The 23381-nt window shown below is 41.4% G+C and overlaps 2 protein-coding genes across 2 annotated transcripts in view; both read left to right on the top strand.

Moving 5' to 3' along the window:
* LOC139182031 (ATP-binding cassette sub-family C member 4-like) overlaps window positions 1–23381 on the top strand; it is a 404344-nt gene that overhangs the window by 67088 nt on the left and 313875 nt on the right. The gene's annotated exons all lie outside the window — the stretch shown is intronic.
* The window catches only part of LOC139182033 (ATP-binding cassette sub-family C member 4-like), a 48619-nt gene continuing 47501 nt past the window's right edge, over window positions 22264–23381 (top strand). Inside the window, exon 1 of the mRNA XM_070785517.1 lies at window positions 22264–22510. Within this exon, the coding sequence (XP_070641618.1) occupies window positions 22298–22510 (213 nt within the window). The 5' untranslated portion in view covers window positions 22264–22297. The remainder of the gene's footprint in view (window positions 22511–23381) is intronic.

The following is a 23381-nucleotide window of genomic DNA, read 5'->3' as shown; positions in this document are numbered from 1 at the left end:
AAATCAATAAGCCTCTCTGAGTATCAGTTTCCTGCTTTGCAAATGGAGAGGATAATCTCTCCTCATATTGATGTGAGAATGAGATTATATAAAGCCTGTGAAATACTTGAGATTTGGACTCATGACAAGTCTTATGAAGTGTCATCCATTATTGGTATTTGGAAGCATGGCAAAACCATTACTTCTTTGTTTTTTGGCTAGATCTAGAGAATTGTGGATCTCTGTGTTATGAGAAAACTTGTCATCAGTTCAGTTCAGTCACTCAGTCGTGTCCGACTCTTTGCGACCCCATGAATCACAGTACGCCAGGCCTCCCTGTCCATCACCAACACCCGGAGTTCACTCAAACTCACGTCCATTGAGTTAGTGAGGCCATCCAACCATCTCATCCTCTGTTGTCCCCTTCTCCTCCTGCCCCCAATCCCTCCCAGCATCAGAGTCTTTTCCAATGAGTCAACTCTTTGCATGAGGTGGCCAAAGTACTGGAGTTTCAGCTTTAGCATCATTCCTTCCAAAGAAATCCTGTAGCCTCTAGCAATAAAGCAAAGTCTTATTTTTCAAGTTTTTTGGTTGGTCAGACTTTTAAACAAAACCATTAACATTTTCACAAGCATTATTTTCTTTTCTTTGCTGCTTTTTTATATATTTCACTTACAAATCATTTAGAAATCAGTGTGGCTTGTCATAAACAGCTGCTCACAACACAGCATCCTTTTGGAGGATGAAAGATGCTCATGGGACTTCCTTCCATAGGTGGTGGGGACCTATCCTCTGCCTTAGTTATCCTGACAACCTAACCAGGCTACTTGCTTCCACCAAGAATGCCAACCTGGAGTGGACACAGTTCAACTTCTTGAGATTCATGAGTTTACAAAATACAGATTTTGTACTTCCACTGGTATCAGTGTACCAGTTCATGGTGCATAAAATAGTGAATGTCAAATTGATCTTCTCTTCGGTCTATATTGAATAACCTTGTTTGGTTTTGTTGATTCAGAGCTCCAGCACTTTTCCCCTTAATCTCCCATAAGTGCTTAGGAGTTTCAAAAAAGCCAGTCTTCACTAAGAAAAAGGATAACTTGAAAGAGAAAAATGGTACAGAATAAGAAAAAAAAAACATCTCTTTAAAATATATATTAAAAAAGAAAAGAAACATCTCAAAAAATGTTACTTACTGCCATGTCCCAAAATTTGTCAGTCTTTGGAAGGCTTAGAGTTGGGAAGATAATTCAGAGAGGACAAAAACTGTAGTAGGCATGAAGTTTATTGGTCATATTATTTTAAAAGTGCATCTTCAAACAAAATAGACCTCAGATGTGAATTTCACTGTGACCAAAGAAAAGCCACAGTCACTTTGGTACATGTGACCTCATCACCACATCTAATAAAAATTGTATCTGCTCTGATACGTTCTTGGATAATACTAAACTATTCTAGTGGTTAGAATGAGAGGCTTGTTAGGGCCCAACTTCATGAGATTCTTAAGATTATTTGGGCTCTTCAATCTATGAACACTTCATCCCTCCTCCCCTGGCTGCTGGCACCCAGAGCACCTGATGGTAGTAATGATGGAGTTAGAGCTTCTATTGTTATGCACGAACTGGTTAACACTTTATGTGCGTGACCTCATTTAATTCCCATTACCATCTGTTCATGTTGTTGGTATATCCCAGTTTTTACTAAGATTAAGAATGGATGTAGAGTCTTAACCTCCCTGATAATATGCAGGAAGATTTGTTCTAAATCCTGTCTAAGCACAATACTGGGCTAGTGGAATATCCTCTCTAGGTGTAGGCTGTCATTCTGTGCAAACTAAAGAATTTTTCTGTATCACCATTTTCTCTAAAGTGAAAGATTTCATCTAAGAATTTTTTTTTTATTAGTTTATGTGGATTCACAGACTTCGGATATAATTTTCCAAACAATGTGCTCCAAATGGGAAATATATAAAAATAATGATTCTCTTTATTTGGGGGGCAGTAGTACTTGAGTCACTTGCTTCTGGGACAATATGTTTCTTTCTGTATACCCATTATTGCCTCTGTGCCAGTGTGACAGAGGTGTAGAAACACTGGCCTTGGTGATATGGGCCATCATATGGGCCTGAAATCCAAGTAGATGGGGGAATTGTATGTGTAGCTTTAACTGGGTTTCTTGGAATTCCTGGGAATGTAGGAGAAAGAAATGAGTTTGGTTTCAGGAAAGGCATGTGTATTGTACAACAGAATCTTTTGTTTCCTTCTTCAAATGACTTTTTGTTGAGATACTATTTTCATCTTCTGCCAACTTCTATAAAGGGTTTGAGATAGCTGGCAATAAAAGATTCAGAAATGTATATTCATATAACTGTAAACACATATACTGTTTCAGTTCAGTTCAGTTCATTCTCTCAGTTGTGTACGACTCTTTGCAACCCCATGAATCGCAGCAAGACAGGCCTCCCTGTCCATCACCAACTCCCGGAGTTCACTCAAACTCACGTCCATCGAGTCAGTGATGCCATCCAGCCATCTCATCCTCTGTCGTCCCCTTCTCCTCCTGTCCCCAATCCCTCCCAGCATCAGAGTCTTTTCCAATGAGTCAACTCTTCGCATGAGGTGGCCAAAGTACTGGATTTTCAGCTTCAGCATCATTCCCTCCAAAGAAATCCCAGGGCTGATTTCCTTCAGAATGGACTGGTTGGATGTCCTTGCAGTCCAAGGGACTCTCAAGAGTCTTCTCCAACACCACAGTTTAAAAGCATCAATTCTTTGGTGCTCAGCTTTCTTCACAGTCCAACTCTAACATCCATACATGACCACTGGGGAAAAACCATAGCCTTGAATAGACAGACCTTTGTTGGCAAAGTAACTTCTCTGCTTTTCAATATGCTATCTAGGTTGGTCATAACTTTCCTTCCAAGGAGTAAGCGTCTTTTAATTTCATGGCTGCAATCACCATTTGCAGTGATTTTGGAGCCCCAAAAAAGAAAGTCTGACACTGGTTCCACTGTTTTCCATCTATTTCCCATGAAGTGATGGGACCAGATGCCATGATAATATATATATATATATATATATATATATATATATATATATATATGATATTCAATCCACAATGAGGGTGGCTATAGTATTACCTACAAGTAGATGTCAGAGACAACCACTTTAAATTATTTCTGAATTTAGTGGCATGAAATCTGAGGTATGTAACCTAACTTTGGAGCTCTGAGAGTGTTAATAATGGGTCTTCTTCTTAAAGAGATGGGATTACCAGAGCATCTGACTTGCCTCTTGAGAAACCTATATGCAGGTTAGGAAGCAACAGTTAGAACTGGACATGGAACAACAGATGGTTCCAAATGGGGAAAGAACATGTCAAGGCTGTATATTGTCTCCCTGCTTATTTAATGTATATGCAGAGTACATCATGAGAAATGCTGGACTGGATGAAGCACAAGTTGGAATCAAGATTGCCCGTAGAAATATCAGTAACCTCAGATATGCAGATGACACCACCCTTATGGCAGAAAGTGAAGAGGGACTAAAGAGCCTCTTGATGAAAGTGAAAGAGGAGAGTGAAATATTTGGCTTAAAATTCAACATTCAGAAAGCTAAGATCATGGCATCTGGTCCCATCACTTCTTGGGAAATAGATGGGGAAAAGTGGAAACAATGTCAGACTTTTATTTTTGGGGGGCTCAAAAATCACTGCAGATGGGGACTGCAGCCATGAAATTAAAAGACGCTTACTCCTTGGAAGAAAAGTTATGACCAACTTAGATAGCATATTCAAAAGCAGAGACATTACTTTGCCAACAAAGGTCTGTCTAGTCAAGGCTGTGGTTTTTCCAGTGGCCATGTATGGATGTGAGAGTTGGACTGTGAAGAAAGCTGAGCACCAAAGAATTGATGCTTTTGAACTGTGGTATTGGATAAGACTCTTGAGAGTCCCTTGGACTGCAAGGAGATCCAACCAGTCCATTCTGAAGGAGATCAGCCCTGGGATTTCTTTGGAGGAAATGATGCTGAAGCTGAAAATCCAGTACTTTGGCCACCTCATGCGAAGAGTTGACTCATTGGAAAAGACTCTGATGCTGGGAGGGATTGGGGGCAGGAAGAGAAGGGGACAGAGGATGAGATGGCTGGATGGCATCACTGACTCAATGGAAGTGAGTCTGAGTGAACTGCAGGAGTTGGTAATGGACAGGGTTGCCTGGCGTGCTGCAATACATGGGGTCGCAGAGAGTTGGACATGACTGGGTGACTGAACTGAACTGAACTGAGACAGCAGATTAAAAAGCAGAGACATTACTTTGCAGACAAAGTTCTGTCTAGTCAAAGTGATAGTTTTTCCAGTAGTCATGTATGGATGTGATAGTTGGACTATAAAGAAAGCTGAGTGCCAAAGAATTGATGTTTTGAACTGTGGTGTTGGAGAAGACTCTTGAGAGTCCCTTGGACTGCAAGGAGATTCAACCAGTCCATCCTAAAGGAGATCAGTCCTGAGTGTTCACTGGAAGGACTGATGCTGAGGTGGAAGCTCCAATACTTTGGCCACATGAAACAAAGAACTGACTCATTTGAAAAGTGCCTGATACTGGGAAAGATTGAAGGCGGGAGGAGAAGGGGACAACAGGGGACGAGATGGTTGGATGGCATCACCAACGTGATGGACGTGAGTTTGAGTAAACCCCGGGAGTTTGGTGATGAACAGGGAGGCATGGGGTGCTGCAGTCCATGGGGTCTCAAAGAGTCAGACACGACTGAACGACTGAACTGAACTGAACCAAATGCATACCTAAGGAAAAAGTGTTGGCTCAGCTTCTTTGGAGCCCTTCATTTTGATTTTACCTCTGCTTCCCAGGTTATCTTCCAGGCTGGGTTAGTCTTAACAGGCCTTCACCTGGGGAAAGCCAAATTATTGACCCTGATGAATGTTGTCCATCAAACGATGTGAGTCTGCTCAGTTCAGTTCAGTTCAGTCGCCAGTTGTGTCCGACTCTTTGAGACCCCATGAACCGCAGCACGCCAGGCCTCCCTGTCCATCACCAACTCCCGGAGGTTACCCAACTCATGTCCATTGAGTCAGTGATGCCATCCAACCATCTCATCCTCTGTTGTCCCCTTCTCCTCCTACCCTCAATCTTTCCCAGCATCAGGGTCTTTTCAAATGAGTCAGCTCTTCGCATCAGGTGGCCAAAGTATTGGAGTTTCAGCTTCAACATCAGTCCTTCCAATGAACACCCAGGATTGATCTCCTCTAGGATGGACTGGCTGGATCTCCTTGCAGTCCAAGGGGCTGTCAAGAGTCTTCTCCAACACCACAGTTCAAAAGCATCAATTCTTCGGTGCTCAGCTTTCTTTAGAGTCCAACTCTCACATCCATACATGACTACTGGAAAAACCAAAGCCCTGACTAGATGGACCTTTGTTGACAAAGTAATGTCTCTGCTGTTTAATATGATGTCTAGGTTGGTCATAACTTTCCTTCCAAGCAGTAGTGAAAGTGAAGTCGTTCAGTCATGTCTGACTCTTTGTGACCCCATGGACTGTAGCCTACTATGCTCCTCTGTCCATGGGATTTTGCAGGCAAGAGTACTGGAGTGTATTGCCATTTCCTTCTCCAGAGGATCTTCCTGGCCCAGGGATTGAACCCAGGGCTCCTGCACTGTAGGCAGATGCTTTACCATCTGAGCCACCAGGGAAGTCCTAGAAGTAAGTGTCTTTTAATTTCATGGCTGCAGTCACCATCTGCAGTGATTTTAGAGCCCCCCAAAATAAAATCAGCCACTGTTTCCACTGTTTCCCCATCTATCTGCCATGAAGTGATGGGACTGGATGCCATGATCTTAGTTTACTTAATGTTGAGCTTTAAGCCAGTGAGTATGCTAAAAAACTGTAATTTGAATTTTTTATTGACATTTTAGCAGGTTTTTATGACATTGGAGAAGGCAATGGCACCCCACTCCAGTACTCTTGCCTGGAAAATCCCATGGATGGAGGAGCCTGATAGGCTGCAGTCCATGGTGTCGCTGAGTCGGACATGACTGAGCGACTTCACTTCACTTATGACAATCAACAGTGGTGAGCCAGGTGACTTAAGACCAGACTTAGAAGGAGCTGGCAGAACCCCTCCCCATGAACATGAAGGTTGTAGCAGGTGGAATTCATGCTTAATGCAGTGGCTGTAAGCAGTTGTTCATCTGTAGGTCTAATAGGAGAGAGGTCAGTCAGGGCTATTTTTTTCCACTAATGACTGGGAAGTATTGCTTCAGAATCCCATCCTCTTCACTCTGGGTTTTATTTTGATACCACAGCAGATGTGCAAAAAACAGGAAAAGCACATGGGTCTCCATCCAGATAATATAGTCTGGTTCCCAAGGGCTCCTGGACACCAAGTCACAGTTCTGGACATTTCCTTCTCCTTCCAGGCTCCTCTTGCCTGTGGCCAAGACTCTAGGATTCCCTGAGTACAAACTGCTCTTGCCTTTCTCCTTGACCTGCCATCCTTCCTGGGAACACTTAGGACAACCACTTACCCTCCAATCTTTATGCCATATCTATAAATGAAAATGAAGTTCTTACTTTTCTCATTCACAAGATGGTTGTGAAGATCCTCTGAGAAAACTGATCAGGAAGAGCTGTGAAATGATAACCCAAGTCTCTGTGATACAGGCATGACCACCCCTAACCCATCCCTCAGAGACGCACCTGGGCCAGCTGCCCTGGGTGACAAGGTGGGGAGGCCCTGGGGTGGTGAGCATGGATGCAGGTGCTTGTGCTGAGAGTACCCAGAACAACCAGTGTTAACTCAGACAGGCATCTTAACTTCTCATCTCAGCTCCTTTTTGGTCAAAATTTCCATCAATTGTAGTTGCTGCCTGCAAGTTTTCTTGCCACTCTTTCTATTTGTTCAACCAGCCTGTAAAATTTGGCCATAAGTCTCTTCTTAGAATTGTCTAAATGTGTTCCTGAATTCTTCTCTGTGTTTCCCCAGCACTCTCTGCCTTGTGCAAATCACCATGAATTCATATCCACCTGAAATAAGCTTCGGAGGCCTTGGCCCAGACTGAACCTGCACATCCCCACCACCACTCCCCACTGTCATAATAGGCAGGCAGTGTTGATTGCATTCGTAAATGTTGATTGCATTCTTAAAAAGTAAGGGTATCATACTTTTCCTGATGAAGATGGATGCTTAAAGCAGCAACAACCAATGATTTTGTTTTCTCTTCTACCTGCTCTCTTTTTTTTTTGACCAAGATAGAATAATCTCACGGGATAATGTGATGATTAAGAAAATGCTCATGGAGCTCTTAGCCCATTGTCTTACGTACAGTAAACACTTGGTAATGGAATATGTCGTTGTTACAATCATTAATCTTTGGAACAGGCATTTTAAATACTTACTATAACGATATAAAGATGGCTGTATGTTGGGGGCAAGTTTATATATGTCATAAAGACTCATGACATGGACTTCCCAGTTTCACGACTTAGGCTTTGCAGCATTCATCAAGTTGTTTTTCATCTCCCTGTGCCTCACTCTCTCCATCTGTAAAATAAGACAATACTGTTACTAGGTAGAGCTATTGTGAGGATTAATGAGTTAATACATGTGAAGGTATGAAGGTATAGCTCTGTATACAGTGAACACGCAGTAAGTATTAACTATGGATAGAAAATCTTGAAGGAGAAATTCCTACTTCCAAAGGTCAACATTTAAATTTTGTCCTACTTTTCTGGACACAGACTTTTTATTTAACCACATCTTTATTCCTCCATGTATAGCTGAGGCATCTGGATTCCTCACCTGTGATGCCTGCTCGCTCATCTCTCTAGTAACACCTGCTGATTCCTGATAGTTTGGGATTCAGCTCCTACTCTCTGAGCCTCAAATATTCTCATCTGCTAAAAGTAGTAATGCCTGCCTCAAAGGGCTACTGAGTGTATCACAAGTGCGGATACCTAGAAAATTCTTATCATCCTGTTCGGCATATGCACTAAATATCATGAGGACCACCTATAATTGTATTTATTTGGAAGAGAAAGATTCCCTGCTGTCCCAACAAATCTTTTTGAGGAAAGGAGTTTAATCCTAATAGAACAAATCATTACAGTTTATCTTTGAAAAGTACCCTTCATAAGGAGGCCTCTGCATCTATTTTTGCTATTTCAGACTTTTCTTCTTGTGGTTGGTATGGCGGTCGTGATGGTGGCTGCGATTCCTTGGATTGCTATACCTGTGATTCCACTTGGCATCATTTTCTTTGTCCTCCGGTGGTATTTCTTAAGGACATCACGCGATGTGAAACGCCTGGAATGTACAAGTGAGTTACCGGGGCTCTCAGGTGGGGATGGCAATGCAGGCTGGCTTCCATTAATGCAATAATTAACCAGACCCCTGAAATTCTGCAGACTCTGTCTTCTGGAATTTCTCACAAGTCAACGTTAGATAATTGAATGTTATGGCCACTGTGAGTCAGCGTGGTTCTTAAGGCAAATAAACTGGTGGCAGGTCAGCTGCATCTTTGTATTTTAGCACAAGGAGAATGAATGTGAGCATCATGAGGACAGGGACCATTTCTGTCTTGTTCATGACATATTTCCTAACACAGAGTATCCACTCTGTAAATACTTTTCTTAAAAATATTTTATCATGTTAGAACTAATATAGAAGGAAAATAGACAATTTTTTTCTCCTCCTGAAGTTACCAGAAATGACAAGGAAAGGAAAAGATTAGAAAAGTAAAGGAGACCTCATGAAATATATGTCAGAAGTGATATATTTGAAAAATACTTTTTTTCACATGTTCAAGTATGTTGAAGTTGTTAAATGTATTGAAAAGACATATGTTAGTCACTCAGTTGTGTCTGACTTTTTGCAACTCCATGGACTGTCGCCCACCAGGCTCCTCTGTCCGTGAAATTCTCCAGGCAAAAATAATGGAGTGGGTAGCCATTCCCTTTTCCAGAGGGTCTTCCCAGACCCAGGGACTGAATCCAGGTCTCCTGCATTGCAGATGAATTCTTTACTGTCTGATCCACCTGGGAAGCCCTATTGAAAGATAAGCCCTGTTATTTTCAGGTTTGCTCTTTATTATTACTAGTATTTGGGTTGACACCACACTGTTTGTGGTCCTCCACTTCTTAAAGCTATTCATATAAACAATGCTGAAAAGAATCCCTTAAGAGGATACAAAATGGGCATCAGTTCAGTATTCATTTAGTTTATTACTCCATTCAGCTTCCTAGTTTTATAATAATGGGAACAGGGACTTTCCTGTGGTTCTGTGGTTAAGACTCATGCTTCTGCTGCTTCAATCCTTGGTAAGGGAACTAGGAACCTGCAAGGTGCATCCAAAAAAAAATAATAATGGGGATCACATTTTATGAATAATCATTCTATTGTGCAGGTAATCACAGATGATGAAATAATTTATCTTATTATTAATGCACATATTTCATCAATATTAAAACTAATAAGAAAAGTAGAAGTATATATATTTTAACAGTTATAAAAACCATAGCCAAAAAGTAAGGTGGAAATATGTTCATATCAGAGACCTCAACCATAAATAATTATTACAAATTAATACCAACTTAACCTTCTAGAAACCAAGCCAAGAAGAGAATGTTGAACCTCATGGTTCTTTGTATCTACCAAGTGGAAAAAAATCTCAGTTATCCAGTCAAATGAGTTGTTTTTTTTTTTCACCGTGGCAGTTGCATGTTTTGTTTTTATAATTAAACACATAAGATGCTTCCCAGTTGACTTCAGAATCTTCCTGAAATGCAGGAGACCCTGGTTCGAACCCTGGGTCAGGAAGTTACCATGGAGAAGGAAATGGCAACCCACTCCAGTATTCTTGCATGGGGAATTCCATGGAGAGAGGATCCTGGTGGACTACAGTTGATGGGGTCACAAAGAGTTGGACACGACTGAGCGACTAACAATTTCACCTTTTAAAGAGATATTTTCTAATTAGTTGCAAAAAGGATAGTGATCATCTATTTCATAAAAGCTGTAAAGAAAAATTTCAGTCATGAAGAGAACCAGCTAACCTTTGTAAGGTCCAGTTTTGTGAGGTGTTTGGATGGATGGGGAGCAGTAGAGTCCAGGTGTGTGTGACATTCTGTTGATGTGACTTGACTGATGGAAGGACCTGGGGAGGCAGAAGAGGAATGATGAGCTCCATCCGGTCTTCTGTGAAGACAAGGCTTCAGATATTTTATGGTTTGAGGCTGCCCATGAAATGGGGTCATTCAAGAGTCTTTCTGAAAAGCAGCTCTATGGTATATTCAATGAGGGATTGTTCCAGAAGGAACACTTGACAGAGATTTTTGCCTGGGGAAGGGCCATTTCCCATCCATACAAAAGTGGAGAGAAGGGCTGCTCCTGAGGCTTTTTTGAAAAGCAGTGCAGGATTTTCTCAGTATTTGAGCTGGAGAGTCTGAGAACTTTGGCATCATCTCTGTGGGATATGTGGATTTTCCTGCATCCTAGTACTCTGCAATAAGTTAGACACTAAATTCAATTGAGATACCACCTCCTACACACCCCAGGTAACCAAATGTGGTGGCCAGCTGATTAGAACTGTTTATGTTCTCTCTAGGTGGTAGGTCTGTGCCTGAAATGATGACACCACTGTTTTCTCTAAATAGTAACTGAAAGTATGTTTTAGGGCTTCCCAGGTGGCTCAGTGATAAAAGAATCTGCCTGTCAATGCAGGAGATGCAGGAGAAATGAGTTCAGTCCCTCAGTTGGGAAGATTTCCTGGAAGAGAAAATAGCAAGCCAGTACAGTATTCTTGCCCGAATAATCCCATGGACAGAAGAGCCTGGTGGGCTACAGTTCATGGAGTCAGAAAGAGTCAGACACAACTGAGCAACTGAGTGAGTGAGAGTATATCTTCAGGTCACTAAGAGCCACCAGCAAAAAGGACACCTGACTGCTATGACCAGAAGGCATAATCCTGCTTGCGCTGTGAAAGACTGCTGACGTCCTGAAGTTTAGTTTCAGATCCTACTGCCTAACTGCCTCTGGAAGCTTAGGTGACATTTTCATCTTAATGACATTTTCCAGCTAATTATAATAGGGTTTTCAGAGGCACATTTTTACAAAAGTGACCATAGCAATGGACAAGTACATAAAACCAGGGTGGTATTTTGTTGTCTTTCTCTAACCAGCTTTTTGCCTTTGGCAGTGGCTGAATGATGAAGCCATATCGAAACTCTGTCTGAAAGGTGCTAGGATCAACTAGTAAGGTCTGTTACAAGCAATGTTAGGGGAGGGTTATGATGTGTGTCAGGTGTATTAGGACCATGGATCATCAAGCCTGCTGTTTTAAGGAGTTCTCATACTAGATTCCCAGGAACTCTGTTCAACCTCGGATGCTTAATAAGATGTGCAGTAGTGATGAGGGCTGTTGGATGGTAACTGAGGGTTTTCTGAACATATATAACAAAGCGTGGAGAAAAATGCACATTGTCACATGCAGGCATCCTTAACCCTGATTATTCTTCCTCTGAGACACTGCTAGCATATTCAAAAGCAGAGACATTACTTTGCCAACAAAGGTCTGTCTACTCAAGGCTATGGTTTTTCCAGTACTCATGTATGGATGTTAAAGTTGGACTGTGAAGAAAGCTGAGTGCCGAAGAATTGATGCTTATGAATTGTGGTGTTGGAGAAGACTCTTGAGAGTCCCTTGGACTGCAAGGAGATCCAACCAGTCCATGCTGAAGGAGATCAGTCCTGGGTGTTCTTTGGAAGGAATGATGCTAAAGCTGAAACTACAATAGTTTGGCCACCTCATGCAAAGAGTTGACTCATTGGAAAAGACTCTGATGCTGGGAGGGATTGGGGGCAGGAGGAGAAGGGGACGACAGAGGATGAGATGGCTGGATGGCATCACTGACTCGATGGACATGAGTCTGAGTGAACTCTGGGAGTTGGTGACAGACAGGGAGGCCTGGCATGCTGCGGTTCATGGGATCGCAAAGAGTCGGACACGACTGAGTGACTGAACTGAACTGAGACACTGCTGTTGTGATTAAAAGGAGAACCTTGGGATTAAGAAAGTTATGGCTCACACCCAGGTCTGTCACTTTGGTGGGTTAAAATAGTTAATCTTGGTCAGTGAGTGCTCTTAATCCCTCAGTCTCTGGAGTTCTCATGAGGATTTCTTGAACTGATGCTTGTAAAGTACTTGCTGGTCATGACCAAAGGCACTGGAACCTTGAACATGAGGCAATCAAGAACTTACTCACAACTAGCAGGTCTCACATAGCTTGAATGATCATCTGCAGCAGGGCTGTCAGCCTGGGGTCATCCTGCCCGGGAAGATCTGCCATCCTGGGGAGGTTTGCCCCCAAGTGTCCTCAGGGTTGTGGGAAACACAGGCATCAGTCATGTGAACTATAGGGTTACACGTGTCTGTGACTGTGAGCTGACACCATGACTGGGACATAGTCTGCTTCAGGACAGCGAGCTCAGTGCTTGTGGGAAAAGTGTTACTTTGGGCAATACACCACCGGAACCTTGACATCCCCTCTCCCCCTGTACTAACTAATTTTCTTTGCAGACCCTCCAGTTCACTCATCCTGGCATCCTGCTCAGCCCTAAATGGGGTTTGAGAGAAGCAGGATAGACTTTTACAGGCCCAGATTCCCTCAGCCTGTAACTCTTGGGCATGAGGTGAGGTAGGTGATGGGGTGTTTGGTTCCCTGGCATTCAAGGCTGAGATGACACCTGGTTTCTAAAATTGACCCTGCCCTCCATCCCTGCTGGAGAGAATCAGCTGCACTTTGATCTTCTGACAGGGAAGCAGGTGAGGGAGGCCACTCTGGAGAGTTCATTCCAGTACTCTTCCTGGGGGAACAGCCATGTCTGTTTCCTGCTCAGAAGCCTTGGCTGTGATGAATAGTGTTGACATAACCTCATTTGCTCAGGAAATGAGAGCCTGGTTCTAGTGAGTTGGAACTGGACTCTCACCATCCTTCTGACAGGGTGATGGGCCCAGTAATACCCCTGCATCATCCCTGTGAGCACCCTGCTTCCTGTCTGAGTTCTGGGGGTGGGTTGGGACACCTGCTAGTCTGAAGAAAAGGTCTGAACACAGTCCCTTGCCTTTATTATTTGGAGCATGAGCTCCATCTGAGTTTATGTTGCTCTTATAAGCAAAACGTTATAGGAAGCTAAAAAGTTAGTCACTAGAGTGAAGAGAGAGAGAGCAGTGTGGATGCGGGAGTGAGAACACAGGTACTCAACTGCATGAACAAAGGCACCACCGAGTCACTTTCAGCTCTTTGCGTGAACAAAGGACAAAGGGAAAGTGTGAGATCATGTCGCAGTTCAGAGATCCAGCAGGGCAGTTATGAAAGCATCCATCAGATTCCTGGAGCAGAAGTCAAGACCATTCAAAGGCCCCTCATCTGCCGGGTCCTGTGGGCACAAGGGCGGTGCAGCACTGGGTGCTCCATGACCCCCACAGAGGCTCCTGGCACAGGTGCAGGGGGAGGCCCAAGATGGGGGAGGTGGCAGACTGTCTGCTCCCTTACTCGTCTCACCCTGTCCTGGGTCTGGGTCTGGTCCAGTGTAGGGGATGTACTGACTCTATCCCAGCCCTTAGGTTACTCATCTAAGGTGGAGACAACACACAGGTAGCTCATCAAATTCAAGGTGGTGAGGACTCTAATGAGGAATTAAATTTTAGAATGCTACTGATTCAAAAATTAGTTAACAATGAAAAAGAAAAAAAAAATCACCATTTGAAGCAACATGGATGGATTTAGAGAATAATATTTCTTTTAAAAGTCAGAGAAAGACAAATATGGTATCACTTATACATGGAATCTAAAAATAATACAAATGAATCTGTACACAAAATAGAAATAGACTCAGAGACATAGAAAACAAACTTACCAAAGGGGATTGGGAGGGAGGGAGGAACAAAGTAGAAATATGCAATTAATAGACACACTACTGTTTGTCAAATAGGTATGCAACAAGGATTTACTGTAAAGCACAGGAAATTTTATTCAGCATCTCGTAATAACCTGTAATGGAATATAATCAGAAAAAATAACTAAATGACTATACTATATATCTGAAACTAACACATTATTGTAAATCAACTATACTCAATAAATTTTGTAAAAGTTGTGAACAATTTCCACCTGGATAGATACCAGGAGAATTTGGAGGGAGGCCTGTTTGAGAGGACCTTGATGAGAGAACTGGTAAAGAATTTCTTTATCTAAATCTAGCTGTGAATGAATTTGGTCAAGCATAGTTTCAAAGAGAATCTTTCATTCCCAGGTCATTAAATTGAAACCTGATGTGAGCAGGAGTGAGGGTCACATGGAGGATTCCTATTGGTGGGAGGTGTCACCACATAGCCCAGGAGTCAGTGGGTTTCTTCGCATCCAGCCTCCCTGACTTTCTCTGTGGTGTGTCTGTCTCTGCTTCCCCAGCACAGAGCCCAGTGTTTTCCCACTTATCATCTTCTCTGCGGGGACTCTGGACCATCCGGGCATACAAAGCTGAACAGAGGTTTCAGGAGCTGTTTGACGCATATCAGGATTTGCACTCAGGTCTGTAAGTTTTTGGAAATAATTTCAGATGAGATGTGCTGCCTTCTGAGGCCTGACCTCCCTTTCAGGTGGCCTAGTAGGCCAGCACCTCTTTCTGTGTCACCCCCATGTCCCCCTCTGCACACCTGCCTCCCCCACCCCTTCCTCTCAGCATCCCCTCTATGCTCCCCTCTTCCCCATCACCCCCTGCTTTTCTCCCCTGACTGGCTTATATTGTCCTTCCATCACTGTGCCCTGTGGACTTCTGTCTCTTTAGGGCAGGACTCAGAAAAATTTTGTTTTTTGCAAAGGTCCAGATAGAAAATATTGTAGGCTTTGTGTGCTGTACTGTGTCTGTTGCAACTACTCACCTTGCCTGTTGTAGCACGAAGACAGGCAAAGATAATACATCAGCGAATGGCGGTTTTCCAATAAAATTTTCTTTTCAGAACCAGGTGGTCACTATTCTTGTCCCCCAGTCTGTATTTTGTCAACTCTTTTCAGAGCATGGAGGGTAGCAGATGTGATTGACAAAACTAATTTCCTGATTTGTCACCCACTTGATTATACTTTGTATCGGTGAAGTTGTTTTTCCTAGGTAGAAAATTTTGAAGATAAAATGGCATTTTGAAAACCACATGCAAATCCTGTTAGCTGATGGTCATGTAGATACTGACTCTTATGAATAAACACTGCAGGGCCCTGTGGTGAGTGCAGAAGGTGCTGGAAACAGTGAGAGCTGTGCTCTCTGCTGCCAGAGAGCTGGGAACAGTTGACATGTAAGAGGATGATCTTCACGCTGAGGCCCAGCACTGCAGAAAATGCACCAATGAGATGATTTTCTATCTTCTTTCTTGTGATCATATTTCTGTTGATAACCTGTGGATTGACATTTTCTTTTTTATTGTTATTATTATTACTTTTTAATATAAATTTATTTATTTTAATTGGAGGCTAATTACTTTACAATATTGACGTTTTCAATGCAGGCTTCCTGGACTGATTCCTGTGTGTCCCATACCTTGTCTTGGGTTAGAACCTAGTTTTCTGGAATTTTCAGATTCCTTGAGTGTATGACTTTGCTGTCCTACCTTGTATAAAATCTTCTGTACCTCAACTGAGGAAGTGTTCTCCTTCATTAGAAACAGCTAACATGGTTTTTCTGTTTATGTGTTATGCTTAACGATTCACAAATCCAGAGGCTTGGTTCCTGCTTTTGACGACGTCCCGATGGCTCGCTGTGTATCTGGATGTCACCTGTGCCATCTTTGTCACTGTTGTTGCCTTTGGGGCCCTGACTCTGGCAGAATGTAAGTACACATGTGAATATTTGTAGTATGTTTACAGTTTATAGCTTTGTAGTTATTAAACTCTTGCCATCTTGTCTAATATATACTGCTTGGTTCTAATGAATTACAGTGTCTGCAGCATGTGACTCCACTGTGTGGTCCTTGTGAACTCATTTGTATCATGATGAGCACTTTCATCTTTTTTCCATTTACTTATTTATTTACAGTAGGTTTTTGTTGAGACCTCTTTAAAATTTTTTTTGATTGGCGTATGGTTGATTTATGATGTTGTGTTAGCTTCAGGTGTACAGCCAAGTGAATCTGTTTTACATATATCCACTTTATCAAAGATTCTTTTTCCATACCCCATGGACACTGGGGTGCATGCATCTTTTTTTTTTAGTAATTTGCATTTTAATTAATATTTCAAATAAATTGTCCTTTAGAAAAGAATTTCTGTTTTGGACTTTCAGAATCTTTAAGAGCAAAGACCAGATTTGAAAGTGCCTCCAGCAGACCTGTGGTGTCTTGGGCCCCTGCTTTGGCTGGCTCGGACCATTCTTTTAAGTTTTATTGGTTTACACAGTTGTCTTAGTTTATGGTGTATAGCAAAATGAATCTGAAATATGTATACATGTATACACTCCTTTTTTGATTCTTTTCCTATATAGGTCATTACAGAGTTTGCTGTACTTTACATTTGTTTCTTATTAGTTATCTATTTTAATATTTTATATATAGTAGTATATATGTGTTCATCCCAGTCTTTCAATTTATCCCTCCCTTCTATTATCCCTGGTAAGCATAAGTTTATTTTCTACATCTGTGACTCTATTTCTGATTGTAGATAAGTTCATTTGTTGCCTTTTGTTAGAATTCATGTATAAGCAATATCATATTCTATGTTTCTCTGTCTGACATACTTCACTTATTATGAAAGTCTCTAGGTCTATCCATGTTGCTGCAAATGGCATTATTGTGCCCTTTATTATGGATGGATAATAATCCATTGTATATATGATAACACATCTTCCTTACCCATTGCTCTGTTGATGGACATTCAGGTTGCTTCCATGTCCTGGCTATTGTGAATAGAGCTGCAGGGAACATTAGGGTACATGTACCTTTTGGAACTATGGTTTCCTCTGGATAGATGCCCAGGAATGCGCTTGCTGGATCATGTGGCAGCTCTGGTTTTAGTTTTTAAAGGAACTTCCATTTCATTCTCCATAGTGACTGTACCAGTTTACATTCCCAGCAACAGTGTAGGAGAGTTGCCTTTTCTTCACATCCTCTCCAGCATTTATTGTTTGTAGACTTTTTGATGATGGTCATACTGACTAGTGTGAGGTGAGAGATGTTGACCATCTTTTCATGTGCTTTTTGGCCATCTGTATGTCTTCGTTGGAAAGTGTCTGTTTTAGTCTTCTGCCCATTTTTTGATTGGGGTATTTTTTTAATATTGAACTGCATGAACTGTTTGTGTATTTTGGAGAGTAATCCCTTGTCAGCCACTTTGTTTGCAAATATTTTTTCCTATTCTGCAGGTTGTCTTTTCAGTATTGTTTATGGTGTTCTTTGCTGTACAAAATCTTTTAAGCTTAATTAGGTCCCATTAGTTTATCTTTTCAGAGAAGGCAATGGCACCCCACTCCAGTACTCCTGCCTGGAAAATCCCATGGACGGAGGAGCCTGGTAGGCTGCAGTCAATGGGGTCGCTGAGGGTCGGACACAACTGAGTGACTTCACTTTCACTTTTCACTTTCATGCATTGGAGAAGGAAATGGCAAACCACTCCAGTGTTTTGCCTGGAGAATCCCAGGGACGGGGAAGCCTGGCGGGCTGCCATCTATGGGGTCACACAGAGTCAGACACGACTGAAGTGACTTAGCAGTAGCAGTTTATCTTTTATTTTCATTACTCTAGAAGGTTGATTAAAAAAGATCTTGCTGCAATTTATGTCAGAGAGAATTCTCCCTGTGTTTTCATCTAAGAGTTATATTTTGTCTGGTGTTACATTTATGTCTATAATCCATTTTATTTTTGTGTATGATGTTAGGGAGTGTTGTAATTTTATTCTTTTACACGTGGCTGTCCAATTTGCCCACCACCACTTATTGAAGAGACTGTCTTTTCTCCAGTGTATTCTTGCTTCCTTTGTCATAGGTGACCTTGGGTGCATGGGTTTATCTCTGGACTTTCCATCTTGTTCCATTGATCTATATTTCTGTTTTTGGTGCCAGTAGCATATTGTTTCAGTTACTGTAGCTTTGCAGTATAGTCTGAAGACAAGGAGCCTGCCTACCCAGCTTCAAGTTTCTACTTTGTTTTTGTCAAGATTGCTTTGGCTTTTCATGGTATTTTGTGTTTCTATACAAAATGTAAAAGTTTTTTTTTTTCTAATTCTGTGAAAAATGCCATTGGTAATTTGATAGGGATTGCACTGAATCTGTAGATTACTTTGGGTGGTTTGTTTGTTTGTTCATTTATTTACTATAGGTCTTTGTTGAGAATTTTTATCTTTTTATCTTTCTTTAAATTGGTTGAGGTCCATGCAACTCTAGTAAGCTGACCTTCTGAACATTCCAGGTAGTGTCCTGTATGTGGATGGAGAGAACCAAATTTTCTATTAAGCTTTTTGTACAGCTTAGGGTTTAGGTTTAACTTTAGAGCTATTTGAATCTCTTGGTTGTAGGTGTCTGGTGTAGTGGGCAGAGAGTCTCTGTAGCAAAGAACAGTGTCCTCACTGTTGTGTGGATACCAGATGAGCAGCTGTTGGAGTGCATGGCACGAATTTACCATCCCTAACTATTCCGTAGTAATAACCCTGAATCACAGTCTTTGATAATGGAACAACGAGAGTAAGACTTTAGATTTAAAGTATTAAATTGCCTTGTTTTTGTGGTTGCAACTGCAACTACATTGGATGTAGAAAGTGAAATTATACAATGAAAATTGAAGCCATAAGAACAAAAATTTGAATAATGACATGTGAAAGTGAAAGTCACTCAGTTGTGTCTGATTCTTTGCAACCCCATGGAATGTTGCCTGGCTTATCTGTCCATGGAATTCTCCAGGCAAGAATACTGGATTGGGTTGACATTTGCTTACAGGGGATCTTACTGACCCAGGGACTGACCTGGGTCTCCTGCCCTGCAGGCAGATTCTTTACCAACTGAGCCACCAGGAATGACCTTGAATAATGACATGATCCTCACCTATATAATACTGTAAAGTATATCTGAATCTGGTTGGAATTACTAGTATAAGAGACAGAAATCGTAAGGACCTATGAGAAGCAGAAGAGATTAGGAAGACCTGGCAATAATACACTGAAGAACTGTACAGAAAAGATCTTAATGATCCAGATGACCATGATGGTGTGGTCACTCACCTAGAGCCAGACTTCCTAGAGTGTGAAGTCAAGTGGGCCTGTGGAAGCATTACTATGAACAAAGCTAGTGGAGGTGATGGAATTCCAGCTGAGTTATTTCAAATCCTAAAAGGTGATGCTGCTGAAGTGCTGCACTCAATATATAAGCACATTTGGAAAACTCAGCAGTGGCCACAGGACTGGAAAAGGTCAGTTTTCATTCCAATCCCAAGGATGGGTAATGCCAAAGAATGTTCAGGCTACCATACAATTGTACTCATTTCACATGCTAGTAAGGTTATGCTCAAAATCCTTCAAGCAAGGCTTCAACAGAACATAAACTGGAAACTTTGAGATGTATAGCCTAGGTTTATAAAAGGCAGAGGAACCAGAGAACAAATTGCCAACATTTGATGGATCATACAGAAAGCAAGAGAATTCCAGGAAAACATCTGCTTCATTAACTACACAAAAGCCTTTGATTGTGTGGATCAGAACAAACTGTTGAAAATTCTGAAAGAGACAGAAATACCAGACCACTTTACCTGTCTTCTGAGAAACCTGTATTCAGGTGAAGAGCAACAGTTAGTACCAGACATGGAACAATGGACTGGTTCAAAATTGGAAAGAAGTACAACAAGACTGTATATTGTTACCCTACTTATTTAACTTATATGCAGAACACATTATGTGTAATACCAGGCTGGATGACTCACAAGCTGGAATCACAGCTGCCAGGAGAAATATCAATAACCCTAAATATACAGAGGATACAATTCTCATGGCAAAAAGTGAAGAGACTGAGAGTCTATAGTAATAAAATATCCCAATAATGGAAAGAAGAATTGATGCTTTTTAATTGTGGTGCTAGAGAAGACTCTTCAGAGTCCATTGGACTGCAGGGAGATCAAACCAGTCAGTCCTAAAGGAAATCAGTCATGAATATTCATTGGAAGGACTGATTCTTAAGCTGAAGCTTCAATACTTTGGCCACCTGGCACGAAGAGCCAACTCATTAGAAACCCTGATGCTGGAAAAGATTGAAGGCAGCAGGATAAGGGGATGACAGAGGATGAGATGGTTGGATGGCATCACTGACTTGAAGGACATGAGTTTGAGCAAGCTCTGGGAGATAGTGAAGGACAAGGAAACCTGGTGTGCTGCAGTCTATGGCATCGCAAAGAGTCAGACACAACTTAGTGACTAAACAACAACATTGTTAATACTTTCTAAATTCATAATATTTTAAAAATTTACTTTCTCATTTGGCTCCATTGGGTCTTAGTTGGGACATGCGGGATCTTCAGTCTCAGTTGTGACAGGCAGACTTTAGTTGCAGCATGTGAGCTCTCAGTTGTGGAATGTGGAATCTAGTCCCCTGACCAGGGATCAAACCTAAGCCCCCTGATTGGAAGCTTGGATTCTTAGTTATTGGACCACCAGGGAAGTCCTCATAGTGGGTTTTTTTTAAACTGTATTATTATCTCAGTCATCAGAAGTAATATTATGAGCAATACTATCCTAACATGCAAATGATTTAAATGTTATAAAGGAGTCTTCTCAGTACTATATATAAAATAAATACTAAAAATGACCTTTATTGCAAAGGGAACTCTACTTGATACTCTGTAATGACATGTATGGGAAAAATAACTTTAAAAGAGTGGATTATATATATATATATATATGGTAAATAAATAAATAAATAAATATATATATATATGGCTAATTCACATTACTATACACCTGAAACTAACACAACTTTGTAAATGAACTATACTCCTTTAAAACTCATAAAAATAAAGGAGTCTTCTTTGTAAAGTGACAGAAGGAGCTGCATGAGGGGTTGAGAAGGAGACTAACATCATTCCTCTTCTTCTTCATTTAGCTTTGAATCTCGGGCAGGTTGGCCTGGTCCTATCTCTCATGCTCACACTCATGGGGATGTTCCAGTGGTGCGTCAGGCAAAGTGCTGAAGTTGAGAACATGGTGATGTTTATCTTTCTGTTCTTAGCCTTTCCAAGTCTCCTTGCTGTTAAGTGGCATAAAAGCAATTCTTATGTAAAATAGTAAAACTATTATTTTTACATCTTAGTTAACAAAGTTTTTAAACGTTCTTCTCCATCTGCTTAAAGTTAATGTAAAATAAAGTATATATGTCTTTTCTCAGGCTTATGTGTGCCATGTCAGAACGTTTTATATTCACATCAAACTGTCCTCAAATAGAATAAATGTCTGTAGGTGCGAGGTTCTGAAATCCTGGAGAGAAGCTAATCTTTGTTTCTTAATGGATGATTCCTCATATTTTTAAAAATAATTCAGTTTTTTGAGGTTTCTTTAATTAATATGCTCCTCTCTCCTGCCCCTCCCCCATTTTATCTCTTATTCTCGTGTGTGTTGAACACCTGAATTTTCTGGTGGCCCTTCTTTCTGGTAGGATAAGCTTCCTCTCAGAAAGTGCTTTCAAAGATGTGTCATCATGGTTGTTCAGGAGGCCTTAGTCAATATATAAATTACACACTTTTGAATATTTGCAACTTCTTCTAAAGGGAGAAAAGCAATAAAAATTAAATCTTTTCACTTCTCTCTTCTAATAGAATAGAAAATGACTAATAATTAAATGGAGGTTTGATGACCATCCAGTTCTGTTATCTATAACACATGGCTCTTCTGTGGCCACACATTACAGATTGGTGTCCGTAAATATTCTTTTCTTTGACAAAATGCTCTTGTTTTTCATTCAGGTGTGAAAAGTAGATCAATAAAATCTTACCATTCATTTCTCTAATTCTTTTAGTGTTAATATAAACTTGAAGGAAGTGGCTGTAAGCAAAAGTGTTGAAGATTATGAACAAATTTGCAAATCATCCAAGGCCTTATCAAATTCCTGTTTCTGTCCTGTGTGGATGCTAAGAGACCTGGGATATTCTGAACCATATAAAATCAGATATAAAGATAAAAAAAACCAAAATGTCTCATTTACAGTTACTAAACCAATACAATATTGTAAAGTAAAAAAAATAATAATAAAAAAGATAAACATCCATAAACAAGACCCTCTGATACTAACTCATGTGATGTCATATGTGTTTCAGATGATTTCATTAGAAAGGGAGATTGAATATACAGACCTTGAGAAAGAAGCACCCTGGGAACTTGAGTTTCGTCCACCACCATCCTGGCCTGGGGAAGGATGGATTTACTTTAATAATGTTAACTTCAGGTACAGCTTGGACGGGCCTCTGGTATTGAAGAACCTGGATGACACACTCATTAAACCAAGAGAAAAGGTTAGTTTAAGCCATTTGCCTCTTTAAAATCCAGCTAAAGATTTAGCACCACATCTGCTCTTGGTTTCCTTGTCAGTGTGTTCGGGGAAGGGGGGCAGGGAAGGGCTCTTTGTACTTCATGGATACAGATCTAATCAGTGATATGTAGGTGAATCGTTCTTGGAAACTGACCATGGAACGGGGATATAAGCATTTTTTATCCCCTGTATTGTGAGCTTCCCCATGGTGGTTGGTGGGCCCTGGGCTCCTGGGCTCAATTTTAACCTGACCCAGGACACTATATGTGACACTTGATTATTCATACAAAGTCTGGGAAGTCAGTCCTAGCTCCCTGTCCCTAATTCTCCAGTATCTCCTTTCCATCTTTTCTTCTTTGTATTTCTTAAATCTTCTCTTCCTCCCACGGTGCCCTCTGTTTGCAACCTGCTCCTCTCTCTCTTGGTCTTTTCTGTAGGCTTGTCCTCCTACACATCCACGCTGAGCTGCCATCCCCTGGCCCTCCCGCCACAGACTGCGTCTTTCTTTAGCACAGATCTGATCCTTACTGGGCTGGGAGAGCTGCTGCAGGAACCAGAGCACAGCCCCAAGTCTACTCCATCAGGGGCCATGGGGTGAGCTCATTGTTACTAGAGTGGAGCCCAGAATCATAACTCAGTCAAGGGTGAGGAATCAGGGCCTGTGATGGAGGCAGGACCTAGAGATTTGCTCAAAGTCAAAAGCAAATTGAACAGAGCAGGGAAGATCCACATGGGAGATGGCAGAGAGACTTGTGAGCTGAACTGGCCAGTGTCCATGTCTGCTGTGATGTTCCTTTATACTCAACTTGAGGTCCTTGGCCTGGACCAGGGCAGACTCTTGAAGAAGAGAATAA

This window comes from Bos indicus, unplaced genomic scaffold (assembly GCF_029378745.1).
Source record: "Bos indicus isolate NIAB-ARS_2022 breed Sahiwal x Tharparkar unplaced genomic scaffold, NIAB-ARS_B.indTharparkar_mat_pri_1.0 scaffold_64, whole genome shotgun sequence".
In the NCBI taxonomy this organism is placed as follows: domain Eukaryota; kingdom Metazoa; phylum Chordata; class Mammalia; order Artiodactyla; family Bovidae; genus Bos; species Bos indicus.
Note: the sequence above shows the minus strand (reverse complement) of the source record. Positions and strands in the feature narration are given on the sequence as shown.